The 20,157-nt window shown below is 39.9% G+C and overlaps 1 protein-coding gene across 5 annotated transcripts in view; it reads left to right on the forward strand.

The window, feature by feature from the left end:
* Nucleotides 1–20,157, forward strand: part of sptan1 (spectrin alpha, non-erythrocytic 1) — a 79,990-nt gene that overhangs the window by 15,488 nt on the left and 44,345 nt on the right. For all 5 annotated transcript variants that reach the window (XM_078426406.1, XM_078426404.1, XM_078426407.1 and 2 more), the window contains 16 exons: nt 145–289; nt 737–891; nt 2,011–2,146; nt 2,707–2,808; nt 4,624–4,761; nt 6,067–6,177; nt 6,266–6,343; nt 6,753–6,908; nt 8,032–8,236; nt 12,259–12,440; nt 13,709–13,952; nt 14,869–14,991; nt 16,432–16,649; nt 18,511–18,603; nt 18,770–18,904; nt 19,407–19,555. In XM_078426406.1, coding sequence (XP_078282532.1) covers nt 145–289; nt 737–891; nt 2,011–2,146; nt 2,707–2,808; nt 4,624–4,761; nt 6,067–6,177; nt 6,266–6,343; nt 6,753–6,908; nt 8,032–8,236; nt 12,259–12,440; nt 13,709–13,952; nt 14,869–14,991; nt 16,432–16,649; nt 18,511–18,603; nt 18,770–18,904; nt 19,407–19,555 — 2,370 coding nt within the window. The remainder of the gene's footprint in view (nt 1–144; nt 290–736; nt 892–2,010; nt 2,147–2,706; nt 2,809–4,623; nt 4,762–6,066; nt 6,178–6,265; nt 6,344–6,752; nt 6,909–8,031; nt 8,237–12,258; nt 12,441–13,708; nt 13,953–14,868; nt 14,992–16,431; nt 16,650–18,510; nt 18,604–18,769; nt 18,905–19,406; nt 19,556–20,157) is intronic.

Genomic DNA, 20,157 nt, shown 5'->3' on the forward strand with positions numbered 1-20,157 from the left:
AATAATTTCCACAAATACACTTTTTAAATAATTTTCATGGTTAAAAAAACATTGAATGGAAACAAAGGAAAGTTAGATAGTGTTTGTGTGTTAAATTAGTGTTGCAGCTTCAACCTCTGAATAAATGCCCATTACAAATTATAGAGATGTGGATGAAACAATTAGTTGGATTAAAGAGAAAGAACAGCTAATGGCTTCGGATGATTTTGGACGTGACCTGGCTAGTGTGCAAACACTTCTTCGTAAGCATGAAGGCTTGGAGAGAGATCTAGCAGCTCTGGAGGATAAGGTAATCCTAGAAATCTGATGGCTAGAAATCAACAAATTATGTATGTGCTTTTAAAATGTAGTTTTGGTTTCTGTATGATAATCAAGTGCTATTAGCACTAAATAAATAATTTGATGTTTAAGCTTTTAAAGAAATTCATGTGCTTTAGCTACTGGAAAGAACTCAACTTGTTTATATGGGTGCTGAGGACCTATGGTGACTGAAATCTGACATTGTAATGTTACAGATTTAATAATGCTATTTATTCATTCCTAGCGATATTAGCGTCAGATTATAAATGAAAAAATCAATCCATTTGGCATGGAGAACAGCTATTAAATTCTTAAATATTTAAAGTAATGAAAAGATAACTGCAGCCATAATTGCAACTATTATTTGGCACAAAATTCATTTCTCAAACATGAAATATATTATCATTGATATTAATGTTTTCTTTTTGTTTTGCAGGTGAAGGCACTCACTTCTGAGGCAGATCGCCTGCAACAGTCACACCCACAGAACGCAGCCCAGATTCAGGTCAAACAAGAAGAGCTTATTCAAAATTGGGAGCGAATCCGCACCTTGGCAGCGCAAAGGCATACCCGTCTGGATGATTCGTACAGGTAAAAGGGGCAGTGAGAAGGCCAAATAGTTATCCTGGGACCTCAAGAAAGTGACAAGGGAATTTGCATTCTATTTAGCCAGTATTACTATTCTAATACAGGACATACCTTGCAAACCTATTATTGAAATACCATAAATAAGGCTTCTAATTTCAAAATCCAAGTTTCATGTTGATTTGACAAAGTGAAATTTTGCCTTAAAGAAGCAATTTTCTCTCATATGATTAACAGGCCACACTGGCTCGGGTATGCTTACTGCTGAAACCTACTTGTCTCCTAAACCTGAACATTTCAAAGTGCCCTAAACTAGCCTCCCATTGTCCAGTCTTTGACTCATTCAAAGCTTTGTTGCTTTTATCCGAGTCTGCATCGTCACACTATTTCGTTTTTTCTATGTCGCCCAATATCAAGGTTTGTTCTTGCGTTTTTACCTTCTTAATCAAATCTTACCCTGACTTCTTGTCATTTTGTGAGTTTTACATTTATCATCGTATCATATATATATACAGCCGGAAACAGGCCTTTTCGGCCCTCCAAGTCCATGCCGCCCAGTGATCCCCGTACATTAACACTATCCTACACCCACTAGGGACAATTTTTACTTTTACCCAGCCAATTAACCTACATACCTGTACGTCTTTGGAGTGTGGGAGGAAACCGAAGATCTCGGAGAAAACACACGCAGGTCACGGGGAGAACGTACAAACTCCTTACAGTGCAGCACCACGTAGTCAGGATCGAACCTGAGTCTCCGGCGCTGCATTCGCTGTAAAGCAGCAACTCTACCGCTGCGCTACTGGTCTCCTTTTATCCCCACTCCCATCGTTAGCAGCTGCCCTATGTAGCTGTGGAGCTCCTTCACCTGGAACACATCCAGAACACAGTCCTTGCCCCTCTTATCTTTTCAGTTTGCCTTGGTCTTTGTCTTCATATTTCCTTCCTTGCTTAGCTTGGGGTCTTTTCTTTGAATGGGAGTCTTGACTATTGGATTAAGCAGAACTAACACAAGACTTCAATGATTACAGTGCTTGAAGTGTTAAATTATCTGGTTATGTAGTACAGTATTCTGTGATATTTGGAGAATTGTTCATGAAAGTGACAATGTTAAATTTTTCCTAGGCTGCAACGTTTCCTAGCAGATTTCCGTGATCTGACAAGCTGGGTGACTGAAATGAAGGCGCTCATCAGTGCTGACGAATTGGCGAATGACGTAGCTGGAGCAGAGGCATTACTTGATAGACATCAGGAACATAAGGTGATTCTAGTCTTATACCATTCTACGTGTGTAGGCTCACTTGTTAAGGGATGTGAAAAGTCCACTAAATGCCTAGTCAAAATATCAAAATATCTACCAAAAAAAATACAAGCAGGAAATTGTTGAAGAACATATAATCATCCTAATTGCCGTCTCCACTAATTTGTACAAATTTACACAACATAAACACGCTTTTGCTGTATTCAAATACTCATTTTTTTGATGTGATTGTGATGCCTGATTGATTTTAATGGTTAGAACATGTTTATTCAAGTGCAAAACAGTCACAAATGGAGCTACTCTCAGCTGGTATTATTCATTAAGCTTGAAGATGAACAGGCTGCTTCCAACTTTAATATACCTGGATCAATTCAGGTTTTGTTTGATTATTGGAGCTTTCATTCACAAAATGCAAATGGACAAATTCTGCATTGCTAAAGACATCACTGCCTAATTACGAATACATTTTTTTATTGTAAAAAACGAATAAAGCAAATTATAAAGATTCTAATGACCTGAGTAGAAAATAATGTACCATTTACATATCTGATACTTTCCAGGGTGAAATTGATGCTCATGAAGACAGTTTCAAGACAACAGATGAAGCGGGACAAGCCCTGCTTGCTGGTGAGCACTACGCATCTGATGAGGTCCGAGAGAAGGTATGGTACTCCCGCATCGAAGCTGTCAATATTTTTTGCTGATAAGGAAATTGCAATGTTGCTCTTTTTGGAATTACATGAATCTTAATGATAATTATTCATTAATTTTGTCAGCTGGTGTAATCCTTAGAAATTGTTCTCCTTTTAGGATGTGAAACCAACAAATTCCTGTGAATGTTTTTGTTTTACATTACTTTCCTGTGTGAAAATTCACAAGGAGAGCAATTTTCCTTTGATTGCTTATACTAACCATGTAATTTAGTAGAAGCTGGAGCGATTTTGATGACTAAGTACAACATGAAAATTCTACTATGTTACCCTTCATGTAAATATTTGTCGATGAATTTAGATCCACATGGTCTTTTAGACCAGTAGACACAAAACATACAAGGGAATTGGTTATCGTTGCTTTTTTATACCCATATTTTACATGTTGGAATACTCCCTCCATCTCGTGTGCAAATAGGTGTAGATTGGATCTGCATGCTGCCGTGATTGATGGCCTGCCAATTTATTGTATCTTCGCAAAGGAGAAAGCGCTTGCTTCGTCCTTTCTATCTAATGAGAAAGTGATTAGCTGTGATTCTTATCTCAATTCTAACACCGAATCAAAGAGCTGTATAGCATGAAACAGACCCTTCACATCTTGTCCATGCTGAGCAAGTTGGCAGATTGAGCGAGTCGTATTTGCCCATAGCCCTGTAAACCCTTCCTATCCCTATACCTATCCAAATGTCTTGTAAAAGTTATAATTGTATTCGCGTCCCTTGGTTTCTCTGGCTGCTCATTCCAGATATGGATACCCTCTGAATGAGAATGTTGTCTCTGAGGTCCCTCATAAAACTCTCCCATCTCTCCTTAGCATTATAGAATCCTCTCTCCTGGGTAAGAGACTCTGAGCGTTCACTTTATTCATGCCCCTCCTGACTCCTCAATGAGGGTTGAGAGTGATATTTGACAAGAAACTGCATATACGGGTTTACAAAAAAAAACCATGTGATGGAACAATCCAGCATGGATCGGCAAAATTTTGGGTTGGGGGCCCTTCTCCAGACTGAGGGTAGAAAGCTGGAAGGGGGGGTCAGGAGAATGCCTAAGAAATAAGTGGAAACAGATAAGGAGGGGGTTTGATTGGCAGGTGTGGAAACAAAGCCTAGAGAAGAAAAGGAGACCAAAGGGTGTCAGATAATGTATGAGCAGGCAAATTGTACCTGTCAAGCTGTGCAAATTTATCCACCTTAATGTGGTATAAAACGGCCATTGCTTCCTCGTTGATAATTCGTATCGGATCTTAAACATCACACTTTCTATGCCTACTATTCAGTAAAATCAGATGCGAAATATTAATGTAATATCTCCCTCATCATTGTGCCTTGGCTGATCTTTAAAGGGGACAAATATTTCCCTAGCCCCCTGTTTATTCTTAATGTACCTGTAGAATCTCTTGAGATTTTCCTTCATCTTGACTACCAGCTCTGTTTCATGCCCTCTTTTTGCCCTCCTGGTTGCTTTCTTATGTGTCCCACTATTCTAATACTCACAGAAGGATTTGCTTGATCTCAAGTGCCTAAATCTGACATGCACCACCTTTTTCTTCCTTGATCTCAAGTGCCTAAATCTGACATATATCTCCTTTTTCCTGACCAGAGCCTCAACATCTTGTCACCAGTTGGGGTTTTACCTTTCTGCGTTACTGAAAATTGGATTTTTAGATATCTAAAATGTGACTATTTCTGATAATTCAAATAATCATAAGTGTATATAACCTTTTCTGTTTGAAACTAATGATTGTAAATGTCTTGATTTATTTCTTAGCTGGGAATTCTTGCTGAGGAGAAAGTTTCTCTTCTTGACCTGTGGGAGCTCCGTAGACACCAATATGAGCAGTGCATGGATCTACAGCTCTTCTACCGTGACACTGAGCAGGTGGATAACTGGATGAGCAAACAGGAGGCAAGTTAATTTTCATAACTTTCCATTTTAATTCTTTTACGTTCACAAAATTCTTTTATTTTACCCTAGTTGTCTTTGCCTAGGCCTAGCATAATTTAATTCTACAATATTAAATCTGTCTTCAACTGCAGCTGAGCTGGTTGCTTCTCTGCCCTAGAATCCCAGAATTTTGTGAACACTTCAGTCCCCTGGTCCTATCACTACTTGTACTTTGGTGGTCAAAATTGTACTCTGCGCGCTGACTAGCATTTTTCTATTATGCACAGTTTCAGCATTATATACCTGCTCTTGCATTCTGTGCCTTGTCTACTTGACCTGCTATTTTTGGGAATATGTAGTCATGCACTTGCAGCTCTCTCTTCCATTGTACTTTGCTATTCCAGCACTTTGCTTAGTTTGCCTCGCTTGCTCTTTCCAAACGCATCACACTGCATTTCTCTGGATTTTAATCCTTTTGCCACCTTAACCAATCCATTGATGTGCTCTTTAAAACCTATTATGGCACTAAGTTTTTTTTAACCTTAATAAGTCCTTTGCCTTTTCCCCTTTCCGTATTTATAAAAGCTCTTGGTGATATCCTTTTATTTTGCATACAGTTTTTTTTCATTTATCTGCTTTGTTTTCAAAATGTATTTAAAATCATTCTTGCATTTTCTGTAGTCTGGAGTACAGAAGGTATTGCCTTGTTTGTACCTTAAACCTTGTCGATGCTTCTTGGCGCCGAGGAAGTTTAGAAATGGGAGTTCTAAACATTTTTCATTGATTCATCCATTTTTAATTTGTTAAAACAAATTTGCTTGAACTGTCTCCGTTCTGAAATCCTCTCCCTCTGCTGGCTCAGTTTACATTTATTGAGGTTTGGGAATGGAATTTCACATTGACAGCTGTATATTGAATGAGAAGTTGAAAGATGTGGTCTTCAACTGCAAATTACAGATTAGATTGTTGGATAATGAATGGCTGACTTAAGTTTTCGTGTACGTTTTCAGCAATAGAACATTGGAGAAAACCTGCAGCATTAGTTGCCAGTTTATGCTAAAATAATTCACCCTTTCTATACATAGTCATCTCAAACCAGAACTAATCATATTTCATAAATGTGGTTTTGCTGACCAAAATCCATCATTCTATCAAAATAATTACTAAAATACTGATGGTAAATTCTGCCTACTGATGTCTTCCAAAGCTGCCTCAAGCAATCATTTTGGAATAGTAAGATCTCTCAAGATTTTGGGAGACGGCACCAAATATGGAGATTTATTTTCTGATGGGAACAGCTGATTTTTAACTTTTGATCTTGTGTAGGCTTTCTTGTTGAATGAAGATTTGGGAGATTCACTTGATAGTGTAGAAGCACTCCTGAAAAAGCATGAAGATTTTGAGAAGTCCCTTGGTGCTCAAGAAGAGAAAATTACGGTAGGATTGGCAAAATTCTTCCAGTTCGTGATATTTTTGTTATGTGTTTTGATCTTCACTGTTTGTAACTATACCATTTTCCACTCAGGCATTGGAAGAATTTGCTACCAAGTTGATTCAGAGTGATCACTACGCCAAGGAAGATGTTGCAGCTCGTCGTGATGCGGTAACTTTGTGTTGCTTTATCTTTTAAATGTTAATGCCAATTTTTTTCATTTCAAAGATTTTTATATTGTGTAATTGTTTAATGAATATATCGTTTTTAATTGTTTCTATTTACCTACTACAGATACTTAATGCACGAGATAGTGATCTCTTCCCATTAGGATAGGCTTATCTTATCAACTAATTGGTACAGAAAGGGGCATTGTACCCCTCTGACTCAGTAAAAGAACAAACCAATTAGTTGCACTCAATTCATTTTTGCCATTGCTTTGCATTTTATTTACTACTTTGAATATACACTATTCTTTTGAAAGTTGCCGATGTATCGACCTCTATCATCCCTTTTGACAATGTATTTCAGATTTTTAACAACTTGCTGAGTTTCTCATCTTACTGATTTGTGTTTATAGCTGTTGAGCCGTAGGAATGCTCTCCATGAGCGTGCCATGTATCGGCGTGTTGTGTTGGAGAACTCCTTCAGTCTGCAGCAGTTTTTCCGTGACTCGGATGAGTTGAAGAGTTGGATAAATGAAAAGATGAAAACTGCCACCGATGAAGCTCACAAGGTGAAATTGTACTGAATTGTGCAGTGGTGTAACATTACCATAGAAACATAGAAAATAGGTGCAGGAGGAGGCCATTCGGCCCTTTGAGCCAGCACCGCCATTCATTGTGATCATGGCTGATCATCCACAATCAGTAACCCTTGCCCAACTTCTCCCCATATCCCTTGATTCCACTAGCCCCCAGAGCTCTATCTAACTCTCTCTTAAATTCATCCAGTGATTTGGCCTCCACTGCCCTCTGTGGCAGAGAATTCCACAAATTCACAACTCTCTGGGTGAAAACGTTCCTTCACACCTCAGTTTTAAATGGCCTCCCCTTTATTCTAAGACCATGGCCCCTGGTTCTGGACTCCCCCAACATTGGGAACATTTTTCCTGCATCTAGTTTGTCCAGTCCTTTTATAATTTTATGTCTCTATAAGATCCCTTCTCATCCTTCTAAACTCCAGTGAATACAAGCCTAGTCTTTTCAATCTTTCCTCATATGACAGTGCTGCCATCCCAGGGATACAAATACCGTTATACAAATTGTGCTGATCAAAGTTTATATATGGATATTAGGGTCTCCTGCATTGAGCAGTCAAGCTCTCTGGAGCATCTTAACTTCAATGGATCTTAAAACAGTTTTTATCTAGTTACTTAAGGGTGGCGCAGCTGCTCAAACTGCTGCCTTACAATGCCAGGGACCCAGATTTGATCGTCGCCTCCGCCGTTATCTGTGTGAAGTTTGCATGTTCTCCTTTTGATTGTGTGGGTTTGCTCTGGGTGCTCTGGTTTCCATCCACATCCAAAAGATGTGGGTTTATAGGTTAATTTGCTACTATAAAATTACCCTTAATATGTAGGGTGTGGATGAGAGAGTGGAATAACAGAACAAGTGTGAAAGCCTGATTGATGGTCTGCGTGGAATCAGTGGGCATAAGGGCCTGTTTCCATAATGCATCTAAACTCAAACTAAACTAAACCATTCTACATAAATTGTATTCTAAAATTCCTAACCACAATTGGGATTTTTAATGTTAAGGATTAGTTTTAAATGGTGAATTGTTCACCTAGGATTTATTGTCTTTAATGCAGCAATATTTTGAAGCATTTCTGTGTCTTTGTAACTTCTTGGATCCAGGATCCCTCCAATTTGCAAGGAAAGGTTCAAAAACACCAGGCTTTTGAAGCCGAACTTTCAGCCAACCAGAGCCGCATTGACACTCTGCAGCAAGCTGGGCAGGAACTGATTGATGCTAGCCACTATGCCTCAGATGAAGTGTCTGCTCGTATGAATGAAGTCATCTCTCTGTGGAAAAGACTGCTAGAGGCCACAGAAATGAAAGGTCAGGAAACAACAGATGTTTTGTATAGATCATATGATGGTCTTGCCAAGAGCAGCCCTGCTGTTAAAACCAGAAAAATATACTTCGTTGAAAATATTAACAATGGTACAATGGAAGTTTGTTATTCTCGTACACCACCTGCTAGTGCCCAGTTCGTGCGAGTCTGGGTAGTGGATGAGAGACTGCACTGTTGTTATCAGGCATTTTCCAATCATTCAGACTTTTCCAAAGAGGTAATTAATTGGTGATCAAAAGTCTGAACACACAGGTTTTTCCTCCTTCCACTCTTTTTTAGTTTTTCAGTTCAGCCTCCCATTCAATAATGACTAAGAGCTCTCTGGACCCCATCCCCTCCAGCTTTGTCAAGGCCTGCCTTCCTGCTCTCTCTCCACTTATCACTGCAACAATAAACTCCTCCCTGTCCACTGGCATCGTCCCGCCATCCCTCAAAATCGCTACTGTCACCCCCATTCTGAAAAAACCTGGTCTCAACCCTGACACCCCAAACAACTTCAGACCAATCTCCAACCTACCCTTTCTGTCCAAAGTTTTGGAACGTGTTGTAGCTTCCCAACTCAAATACCACCTCTCTACCAATAACCTGTATGAAACTTTCCAATCCGGATTCCGCTCCAACCACTGTACTGAAACTGCGCTCCTCAAAATCACAAACGACCTTTTCCTCTCCTCCGACGCTGGCAACCTCAACATCCTCATCCTACTTGACCTCAGCGCCGCCTTTGACACCATAAATCACTCCATTCTCCTCACCCGACTTGAAACCTCCTTTAACATCACCGGCACAGCCCTATCCTGGTTCAAATCTTACCTCTCTGACAGGCACCAGTTCATCTCCATTAACAACTGTAAATCCCCCACCGCTCCCCTCCCCCAAGGTGTCCCCCAAGGCTCAGTCCTTGGCCCCCTCCTCTTCATCCTCCCTTGGTCAATTAATCCGCCGTCATGGTCTCAACTTCCACTGCTTCGCCGATGATATCCAGCTCCTCATCTCCACCAAGTCAATCTCCACCACCACACACTCTACACTGACAAACTGCATCACTGAAATAAAATCTTGGCTTCAATCAAATTTCCTCAAACTCAACAGCAACAAATCTGAAATCATCATCATTGGTCCAAAAACGCTCACCAAATCCACCCAAAACTTCATCCTCAATATTGATGCTCTCCCAGTATCCACCTCCCCTCACATCCGGAATCTTGGAATCATCTTTGATCAAACCCTCTCCTTCGACAAACACATCAAACACATCACAAAGACAGCCTTCTTCCACCTCAAAAACATTGCCCGTCTCCGTCCATCCCTCTCCTCCACAGCTGCAGAAACCCTCATCCACGCCTTCATCACCTCCCGTCTGGACTACTGCAACAGCCTCCTCTATGGCGCACCCTCAAAAATCATCAGTAAACTTCAATACATTCAAAACTCCGCTGCCCATCTACTCACCCACACCCCGATCCGTGACCATATCACCCCCGTCCTTTACAAACTCCACTGGCTCCCCATCCCCCAGAGAATCCAGTACAAAATCCTCCTCATGACCTACAAAGCCCTCCATAACCTGGCCCCATCCTACCTGACTGACCTCCTCCACAGGCACACTCCCACCTGCACCCTCCGCTCTGCTGCTGCCAATCTCCTATCCCCCCCCCATCCGGACCAAACTCAGATCCTGGGGGGACAGGGCTTTCTCCATCGCTGCTCCCACCCTATGGAACTCACTACCCCAAACCGTCAGAGACTCCTCCTCACTCACCACATTCAAAACATCACTGAAGTCTCACCTGTTCAGTACTGCCTTCAACCACTGAAGGTCACCTCACCTTCTGTCTCCTTTCTCTGTTCGTTTACTTATTTATCTATTTATTAACTTCCCTATGTTCTTTAAATCCTTGTAAAGCGTCTTTGAGTGTATGAAAAGCGCTATATAAATGTAATGCATTATTATTATTATTATTAAGAGCTATTGTGGCACAGATGCCACTTGAACGGTTTGCTAATGAAACCAAAATTGGCAATATTATTTATTTTAAGGAATCAAGTTTTATTCTGCAGGAAGAAATCAGTACACTGGTTGGGTATGCTTGTAAATGGCAAATAGAATTGAATATGGGCAAATTTGAGGTGGGGGGATTGGGGAAACCAGTTGATTGGGAGACCTTGTAATGAAAGGGCGGGGGGGGGGGGGGGTCTAAGAATGTTTGCCCGTTGATCTGAGACTGTTTGATAAAATATTATGAAAGCATATGGGGAGACATTATGTAGAACTTAACAATGTGGCACAACTGTATAAATAGCTTGTTAGGCTGCAGCTAGTACAATTCTGCACAGCAGAGGAAGGATGTGTCCGTGGAATAATTTGGAAGATGCTGCCTGAGTAGAGGTATTACAGATAAGGGGAGAGATCAACTTGGGCTGCAGCAATTTTAATGGCGTGGGGGTGATCTAAAATATCATGTAAAGAGAAGTAGTTCTGGAACAATCTGCCAGCAAGGGAATGGAAGTAGACACCCTGCCACATTGAAAAGGTATCTGGATAGGTATGAAGAGCCTTGACTCAAGACTAAAATCTGTAGAGTAGGAGTAATTATAAAAAGCCTAGTTTGTGTGGACATTCAAACCAGTTCCTCTGATATAAACATCTGTGAAATATCCATGTTCAGTTATAATGAACATCCTCCCACACTCCAAAGACGTACAGGTATGTAGGTTAATTGGCTGGGTAAATGTAAAAATTGTCCCTAGTGGGTGTAGGATAGTGTTAATGTACGGGGATCACTGGGCGGCACGGACTTGGAGGGCCGAAAAGGCCTGTTTCCGGCTGTATATATATGATATGATAATAATAATAATAATAATGCATTACATTTATATAGCGCTTTTCAAACACTCAAAGACGCTTTACAGGGATTTTTAGAACATAGAGAAGTGAATAAATAGATAAATAAGTAAACGAACAGACAGAAGGTGAGGTGACCTTCAGTGGTTGAAGGCAGTGCTGAAGAGGTGAGACTTCAGTGATGTTTTGAATGTGGTGAGTGAGGAGGAGTCTCTGACGGTTTGGGGTAGTGAGTTCCATAGGGTGGGAGCAGCGATGGAGAAAGCCCTGTCCCCCCAGGATATGAGTTTGGTCCGGATGGGGGGGGGGACAGGAGATTGGCAGCAGCAGAGCGGAGGGTGCAGGTGGGAGTGTGCCTGTCATGCCATTGGCTCTTGAATTGTCTTGATTACAAATTATTTTCTGACTGTTTTGATGTACGTGTGTGATGGGACTTTTTTGGAAAACCTCCACTCTTAGTTGATGATATAGTTACTTAGCCGCCTTATTGAGACATAGGCAGGATTGCAATCAACAGTGAGGCATCTCGAAGCTGCTTCCTTTCACCTTTTATACCACTGATTATCTTCTCTGCTGGCTCAGTCTTGCTCGTGGGACAGGATGTAATCAGGGGTTGTGATGGAGAAGTCTGTCTATAAATAATGGTTCTGTGAATATGACTGTCAGATGTTGCTTGTGCAGTTTCTAGAACAGCTTTCCTAAACTCAGTCCTCAGATTTTACAGGATCAACTGTGCTAGAATTACTTTGCATTATCTGCACTTGGTGCCTAGGCCAATGACACTGAATTATCTGCAAAATTTTTGTTGTTGTGTTTTAAGGTATCAGCTATGATGCAACTAAGTGTCCTGGTCAGATCATTTCAGAGGGTTGTCAGCCATATCACCCTGTGCTGGTGACATGAGGGCTAGACTGGGGAGGGGCGACATTTCCTCCCATGAAAGACATTAGTGAACCTGAGGGCTTGTTGACGATCCAACAATTTTGAGATTGTCACTCCAGTTAATAATTTGAATTTAGTCCCACTGCTGTCTAGGTCATTATCTGAGGTCTTTGTGTTACTAATTTGGTTCTGCCATCATAATGTGAGAGGAAGGATGGGAGAATATTATTGGAGTGAAGTTGAGTCGGTAATGTAACCTTTATTTTTGTTTACATACAGGCATTAAACTACGTGAAGCTAACCAGCAGCAACAATTTAACCGGAATGTGGAAGATATTGAACTCTGGTTGTATGAAGTTGAAGGCCACCTTTCTTCAGATGATTATGGAAAGGATCTGACCAGCGTACAGAACCTGCAGAAAAAACACGCATTGCTGGAGGCTGATATTGCAGCACACCAGGTATAGACATTTTTAAAGTGCTGACGTTGCAATTCAGTAAATCCAGTTCTTGAAGGTCTGAATTTCCTGCAAGGATTTTAGTTACATGGGAACACAGTGTCATTTTGATCTCTATCCAGATGCTCAATGTTAAAATTTAGTATCAAATCTTGAATTTATTCCTCCTTGACATGCTTGTAGGTATTGATAAACAGCAGTTGGAAATGGGAACGATGGCTAATTTTATTTACAACTTTGATCTGTAGTTTACAGCACCCCAACCGATTCAAGGCCAAAACCAGTTAATTCATTGAGATCGGACATGTAACCTAGGACCTTCTTGGTCTCTGTGTTTCATCTAGTTACTGAGCTAACGGCCTCCATAAAGAGAGGAAAAGTAGGCTAGTGATTAACATTAAAAGCAGATGGTCTTCCATAGAAAGAAAAATAAAAGCTTAATGTAGGTCTGTATGTTGCTTTCTCCTCCTTCTCAGCTCTGCAGTCTCTTGGGATAACTAACTTTGACTATTGGGTCTCATTCATATAGAATTATAGAGCCACACCCGTTCACAACATTAATCTATCAGATTTCATAAGAAAGTTGGTATTTCAAACTCTGCCAATCTTGGCTGCGAGATTGGATTCTGATTGTTTCTTTTTCTCTCTGCATGACATTTCTTTGGGGATTTGTCTCCACCCAGTAATGCCAAACTAGCAGCGTGGTTTTAGTTTGAATGGCACTGTGCTATTAAATAAAATGCTGTGTGGAAATAATGTTTACTTAAATAAGACTGCCATAAAAAAAATAGCAGATTTAAACTAGGTTCCAGCTGCTTTTAAAAATGAATCACATTTTCCCCATGGAAGCAAATAATACCAAAGCAAATGGTGAACTTAAGTACATAAGAAATAGATGCGGGTGTAGGCCTTTTGGCCCCTCGTTCTTGTTCCTTCTTACACAAGATTATGGTAGATTTTTCATATTGGATTCTTTCCTGCAATGAGTCCAACCAAAGTTTGTGATGACTTTAGTTTGTTACCCAAAACATTAGGAGGGATCATTTTGCAGGAAAGTAATTTCTACTTATAAGACATGGTTATAAACATTTGGCTTGGCTAATGTTTAGGATTTTATTTAGCTGAGCCAGCAGTGACAGTAAAAAGGTAAGATGCCACCACTGGCCTTGTTTAGTAATACCACTCATTAATCTTTTCTACAAGTACTTTCATTGTAGATGGTGCTTAATGCAAGAATAAAACTAATTTTATTTGCTTTATTTTGTGTGAAGGATCGTATTGATGGGATTAATATCCAAGCCCGGCAGTTCCAGGAAGCAGGACATTTTGATGCTGATAACATCAAGAAAAAGCAAGAAACTTTAGTTGGTCGTTATGAGGCATTGAAAGACCCAATGGTGTCCCGAAAACAGAAACTTGCTGATTCTCTCCGACTTCAACAACTTTTCCGTGACATTGAAGATGAAGAAACATGGATTCGAGAAAAGGAGCCCATTGCTGCTTCCACTAATAGAGGTTAGGCTGATTTGGCATGTTACAGAATGTTGGCATACTTATTTCCTCTGTGAATATGGTTGTTCAAAACAGAAAGAGGAGTTTCAGGGAACATACAAGGAACTGCAGATGCTGGTATTCTGCCTTCGGAGCCAATTTCCTCCCATCAGATCTTTCTATTAATTGAACACCGCCCATGTCAAGACATGTTTGAATCGCACCATGCATACTGGGAACATAAGTAACAAATCTGAAATTAAAAAAATGCCTAGTAACAGTAAGTGGATTGACATAAAATAAAACATCTGGCTCAATGTTGTTCTTTAGGGAAGGGTGGTGGCTTTCTAACTAGATGTAAGTGATTCCAGATGCACTGTGATTGACCCTTAACTGCTTTTTGGGTCAGTGATCATTGGGAATGAGTAATAAATGCCTGTCTTGCTAGCGATGTTCACGTCTTGTGAACAAATAATTTTTAATAAATCTTTGTGCCATTAATTTTGATCTCATATGTAGATCTAGATAACGTTGTGATGCACTCTTTTGGTTCCTTGCAAGCATGCCTAATGTGTTGTCTTGCCTAATCCTGGCCTCGGTGCTTTTGAGTTAAATAAGGTTTGCATCTCAGATGGTAGTAACCTCCTGCCCCATTCTCATCCCACCTCCTCTCCCAAGGCCACCAGCACCATTGGAGATAATTATGTTTTGGCATTGACTAGATTAATCTGGTCTTATTGTCCTATGTATCAAGGCAGTCCTCTGAAACATTTGCAGATTTCCTCTGCCAATGGGACTGCTTGCTTTGAAGTGTTGGGACCTTGCATGCGTTTAGATAGCTTTCCAAACATTAGACTTGAGAAAACTTGCTGTATATAGTTTTTAACAAACATTCTTTGGGAGAATGATTGATGCTCAGATTTTAAACCCTGTGTTTCAGGAAAGGATTTGATTGGCGTGCAGAACTTGCTTAAAAAGCACCAGGCGCTCCAGGCGGAGATTTCTGGTCATGAACCACGTATTAAAGCAGTGGCTCAGAAAGGCCAAGCCATGATTGAAGACGGTAGGTGTGGTTAAAAGCATAACAATTCTGTCATTGCTTTTGATGTGCAGGTTTGGTAACAATGAATTTGTGGAAGTCCAAGAATGTGCAGCTTTTCAATTCCTAATTCTGCAGATGAAACAATTAACTTGAATTATGCATGTTCATAAAATAGCAGTATGATGGATTGAAGTTGTGTTCTGACTGAGGGGGATGCAGAGGGAGGGGGTGGAGTGTTAAGATAATGAAGAGCCAGTGTGGCTTTCTGTCTCATTCCTTCTCTCCAGAGATGCTGCCTGTCCCGCCCTCTGAGTTACTCCAGCATTTTGTGTCTACCTTGGCTTTCTATCTCATTGGTGCAATTTACACCCAAGTCTATTCCAGTATCAAGGGCAGCATGATAATGCTGCTGTTAGTGTTGCTGCTTTACTGCTCTTACGATCTGGGTTCAGTCATGGCCTGGTGTGCTGACATATGCATTTGTGTGTTATCCCCATACTATGGTTTCTTCCCACATCTCGTACTGTAAATATCCCTTGGGAAGTTGGCTAAAACAACTAAAGGGTTGGACATATTAAGGATTAAAAAGGATTATTCACAACTATCGAGAAGTGAGAAGGGGAAATGGGTCTGATGTGATAGGACAGTTGGTAACTGGCAATGCCAAATGACATCATATGTGGAATAAAGTAGGAAAGATCTTTAAATAAAAGCTTCCTGTTCCCAAGAAGTGTTTCACACAGTGTTAGAAGTAAAGTGAAGGCAACATTGAAGTGGAAAATGTGGAAAAGAAAGGTGTGATATACGGAAGTGACACGTCATTTAAATGTCAGGAGGTAAGAACATGAAACAAAGGAGAGAAACAAAACCTTTTTTAAAGAGCTACTGGTGATTGCATCCATGGCAAAGGGAAAATGAATGGCTCCTGATATGCCCATTTTAGGGATTAAAAAATACTAAATAGCATTATTTTATTCAAGCTTGTTTAAAAATGACAATTTGCTGTGGAATCCAAGCCTGTGGAAACCTCAATGGTGTTGCAGCCCAAAATTAGAGAATTCTCTAGACTACATCTATTCTATATTTTGCTGTATATTTGGATTTGCTCTTTATGCCAATATTCATATTTTAATTTGTGGGTGTATAACTGAACAAGGGGAAAAATGTGGATTGAATATAAGTTATGAGCTTCCTTAGTTCCAAGAGTGCTATTCAAAACTATTGTAATGATTTTGTTTAGAGAATTGAGTTATATTGAGTGCCAACCTCAACATGTTCTTGATGTTTTCTCTTTATATTGTCCATAGTGAATTTTGAATAGTGAAAATTGTTCAGGGTAAGGTGAATATTAAAGATGGTAAATTAGGTGGGGTTCACAAGTGAGACAATTTAAATCCAAGTTGGCACACAAAGATGTGAGTAATTTTTCATTTCAACAAAATCTATTTAATTCTTTTTCAGGTCACTTTGCCAGTGAAGAGGTAAACATCAAGCTAAATGACCTGAATCAAAAATGGGATTCCTTGAAAGCTAAGGCTGCACAGAGGTGCCAGGATTTGGAAGATTCGCTGCAGGCTCAGCAATACTTTGCTGATGCTAATGAGGCAGAGTCTTGGATGAGGGAAAAAGAACCTGTTGTTGGCAGCATTGACTATGGAAAAGATGAAGATTCTGCGGAGGTATGGTTCTTTGTTTCTGCAAATATAGTTTACTATGTGAGCTCCATAGGTCCTTGGAGCTGGGAGGCATGGAGTGGAATATGTGCTGTTTGATGGATGAAAAGGGGCATCATAGGCAAATATGAGGTTATCCACTTTGGTTCTAAAAACAGGGACGACATTATTTTATTTTCCGTGTGATGAGAGATTGAGAAAAGAGAAACTGTAACATGCTCTTGTATATCCTTGCGCACAGATGCTGAAAGCAAATGTTCAGATATATCAGGCCGTTTGGAAGGTAAATGCCGGTAGCGATTGATCCTTGTGGATTTGAATACAGGAGCAAGGATGTATTGCTACGGTTGTACAGGGCCTTGTGGAAATCCTGTAAAGTTGCAGCAAGAATTTTGTGTGCAAATTTGCCTTGTTTTGTGAAGAAAAAGGTACTTGCCTTGAAGCAAATGCAACAAAGGTTTACAAGAGTGATTCCTAAGGTGGTAGAAACATAGGAAATGGGTGCAGGAGTAGGCCATTCGGCCCTTTGAGCTGGCACTGCCATTCAATATGATCATGGCTGATCATCCAAAATCAATACCCCGTTCCTGCTTTTTCCCCATATCCCAAAGAGCTAAATCTAACTCGCTCATGAAAACATCCAGTGAATTGGCCTTCACTGCCTTCTGTCGCACAGAATTCCACAGATTCACAACTCTTTGGGTGAAAATTTTATTTCCTCTTAGTCCTAAATGGCCTACCCCTTATTCTTAAACTGTGACCCTTGGTTCTGGACTCTCCTGACATGGGGAACATTTTTCCTGCATCTAGCCTGTCCAATCCATTAAGAATTTTATATGTTTCTACAAGATCCCCTCTCATCCTTCTAAATTCCAGTGAATACAAGCCCACTCGACCCATTCTTTCCTCATATGTCTGTCTCGCCATTCCAGGAATTAACCTGGTGAACCTACATTGCACTCCTTCAAAAGCAAGAATGTGCTTCCTCAAATTAGGAGACCAAAACTACACACAATACTCCAGGTGTGGTCTCACCAGGGCCCTGTACAACTGCAATAGGACCTCCTTGTTCCTAAACTAAAATCCTCTCGCAATGAAGAGGATTGAATCATCCACTTCCTGCTGTACCTGCATGCTTACTTTCAGTGACTGGTGTACAAGGACACCCAGGTCTCATTGAACCTCCCCTTTTCCTAATCTGATGCCATTCAGATAATAACCTGCTTTCCTGTTTTTGCCACCAAAGTGGATAACCTCACATTTATCCAAGTTAATCAACAAAGTAAGATCATTATTTTCGTCATCATTCATCTACCTTGATCTTAAGCAATTATAATTATGGGTGAATAGTCTATCTTGAAGAAATGGGAAGTTGAAAGTGGAAGTGATAACTTATTTGTGATAACTTATAAGTGATAACTTATAAGTGATAACTAGGTTTACACTATCATCCAAAATCAAAATTATGCCTGCTGCAATTTATTTCCAAGGAGATTAGTGCTTCGCTCAGATGAAGTTGTGCTTGACACTTGATGCAGATTCAGGTAGCATTTCGTTTAATCTGAAACGTATTAACCAAATGGCACAGGATGCCTCAAAATTTCTGGATAAAGATCAGGAATAGGAAATCTGTCCATTCTTTACTTTGTAACTGAGTTGACACCTTTTTGAGCCCTTCCAATTGCCCTCTGAATAGAGGAGCTAACTTCTTGTAATTGAGAATTAGACTTTGAAGTTTTGTGAATGCCTCATTCCATTGCTGGATAAAGTGGGTGAATGTCGTCCTCTGACATTATGCTGTTGTTGCAGTTGTTCATGTACTGAATTTTATTAGATGGTACAATAAAAATCAACATTTTTTTTCCAGGCCTTATTGAAGAAGCATGAAGCTCTGATGTCTGATCTAATTGCATATGGAAGCAGCATTCAAGCATTGAAGGAACAAGCTCAAGGCTGTCGTGTAAGGAATTCTAAACTTTTAACCACGTTGAACACATTTTCTATACTAAAGCTATAATTTAAAAAAATTGTCGAAGCTTACAACTTTTAGCCATTAATTTACTTCAGTAATAAATATGTACCTGATGGTTGATTTAGCAGGTCTCCAATTACTCCTATCTTTTCAGCAACAAGTAGCTCCCTCAGATGATGAAACTGGGAAAGAACTGGTTCTGGCCCTGTATGATTACCAGGAGAAGAGTCCTCGTGAAGTAACCATGAAAAAGGGTGATATTCTTACCCTGCTAAACAGCACTAATAAGGTAATATAATGCCAGGACAGATGGTGAAGGTGTAAAATTAACTCGTTAAAAAAATGTGTGCTGGTTTTTTCTTTTGCTTATGTTAGTGTCGTAAATCATTTAAAATTCTTCATCATTGATTATCTAGGGAGTTTGCTTCTGTTTTCTGGGTGAAATATTTCATTGCGTTATCAGTTGATATTGGATAGAACATAGAAAATAATATCTATTTTGTCTTTGGAAATGTAGCTCAGTGGTCCTTAGTGCTGTAAGATATGGTTCTTTGGACTTGCAGTTGTAGAATGAAAAACAAAACACATGGAACAGTTGTACATTGTTCACCGAATTTTGTAATAAATGCGGGTCGTCTTTATTCTGATATGTGAGCATACCAAAGACCATATGGATAATACTATGTCTGTCATATCCAAGGTATCAAAGGCAGTTTATCCAATAATAATTTTGTTCGACTTGTGTGCATTTATGTGCACTGATATTTGTTTTTGATTTTGTCAATCTGAAGGATTGGTGGAAAGTGGAAGTGAATGATCGTCAGGGATTTGTTCCTGCTGCTTACGTTAAGAAATTGGACCCAGCGCAGAGTGCATCACGTGAGAATTTGCTAGAGGATTCAAGCAGCATTGCAATACGTCAGGAACAGATAGAAAACCAGTAAGTAACTAAATTTGCTAAAGTATCACCAGGCATAGATTTTTGCAGAAGTATTAATTCAATAAAGAGCACTAAGCATTTTTGGTGGTTAGATTCAGTATTTCCATTTTTGTGTTGGATGACACCCCAGACCTTTGTTAACAGCGAGTTGCTGTATTTTCTTTTGAGTAATAGTGATCTAGTTTTTTTTTCTTTTAGGGAGAATTGGTTGAGAATGGCAAAATTTGAATGCAGGGGCTAATATGAAAATTGTGCAGGATATTGGGGAAAGAGCAGAAGAATGGTACTTATGGAATGTGTTGCACTTTGGGAGGTCGATTGTAAGGGTAAAGAGTTAATAGCAAGATCATTAACAGCATTGATGTACAGAGGGATCTTGAGGTCATAGTCCATGGATCTCTGAAAGTTACAATACAAGTGGATAGTGGTAAAGACAGTGTATGTATGGTATGCTTGCCTTAATCAGTTGGGGCATTTAGTTTTAAGAGTTAGAGAGTCATGTTGCAGCTTTATAAAACTTTGGTTCGGCCGTATTTGGAATATTGTGTGCAGTTCTGTTCACCACATTACAGGAAAGGAGGCTTTGGAGAGAGTGCAAAAGA

The sequence above is a fragment of the Rhinoraja longicauda genome, chromosome 31, assembly GCF_053455715.1.
Source record: "Rhinoraja longicauda isolate Sanriku21f chromosome 31, sRhiLon1.1, whole genome shotgun sequence".
NCBI classification, from domain to species: Eukaryota; Metazoa; Chordata; class Chondrichthyes; order Rajiformes; family Arhynchobatidae; genus Rhinoraja; species Rhinoraja longicauda.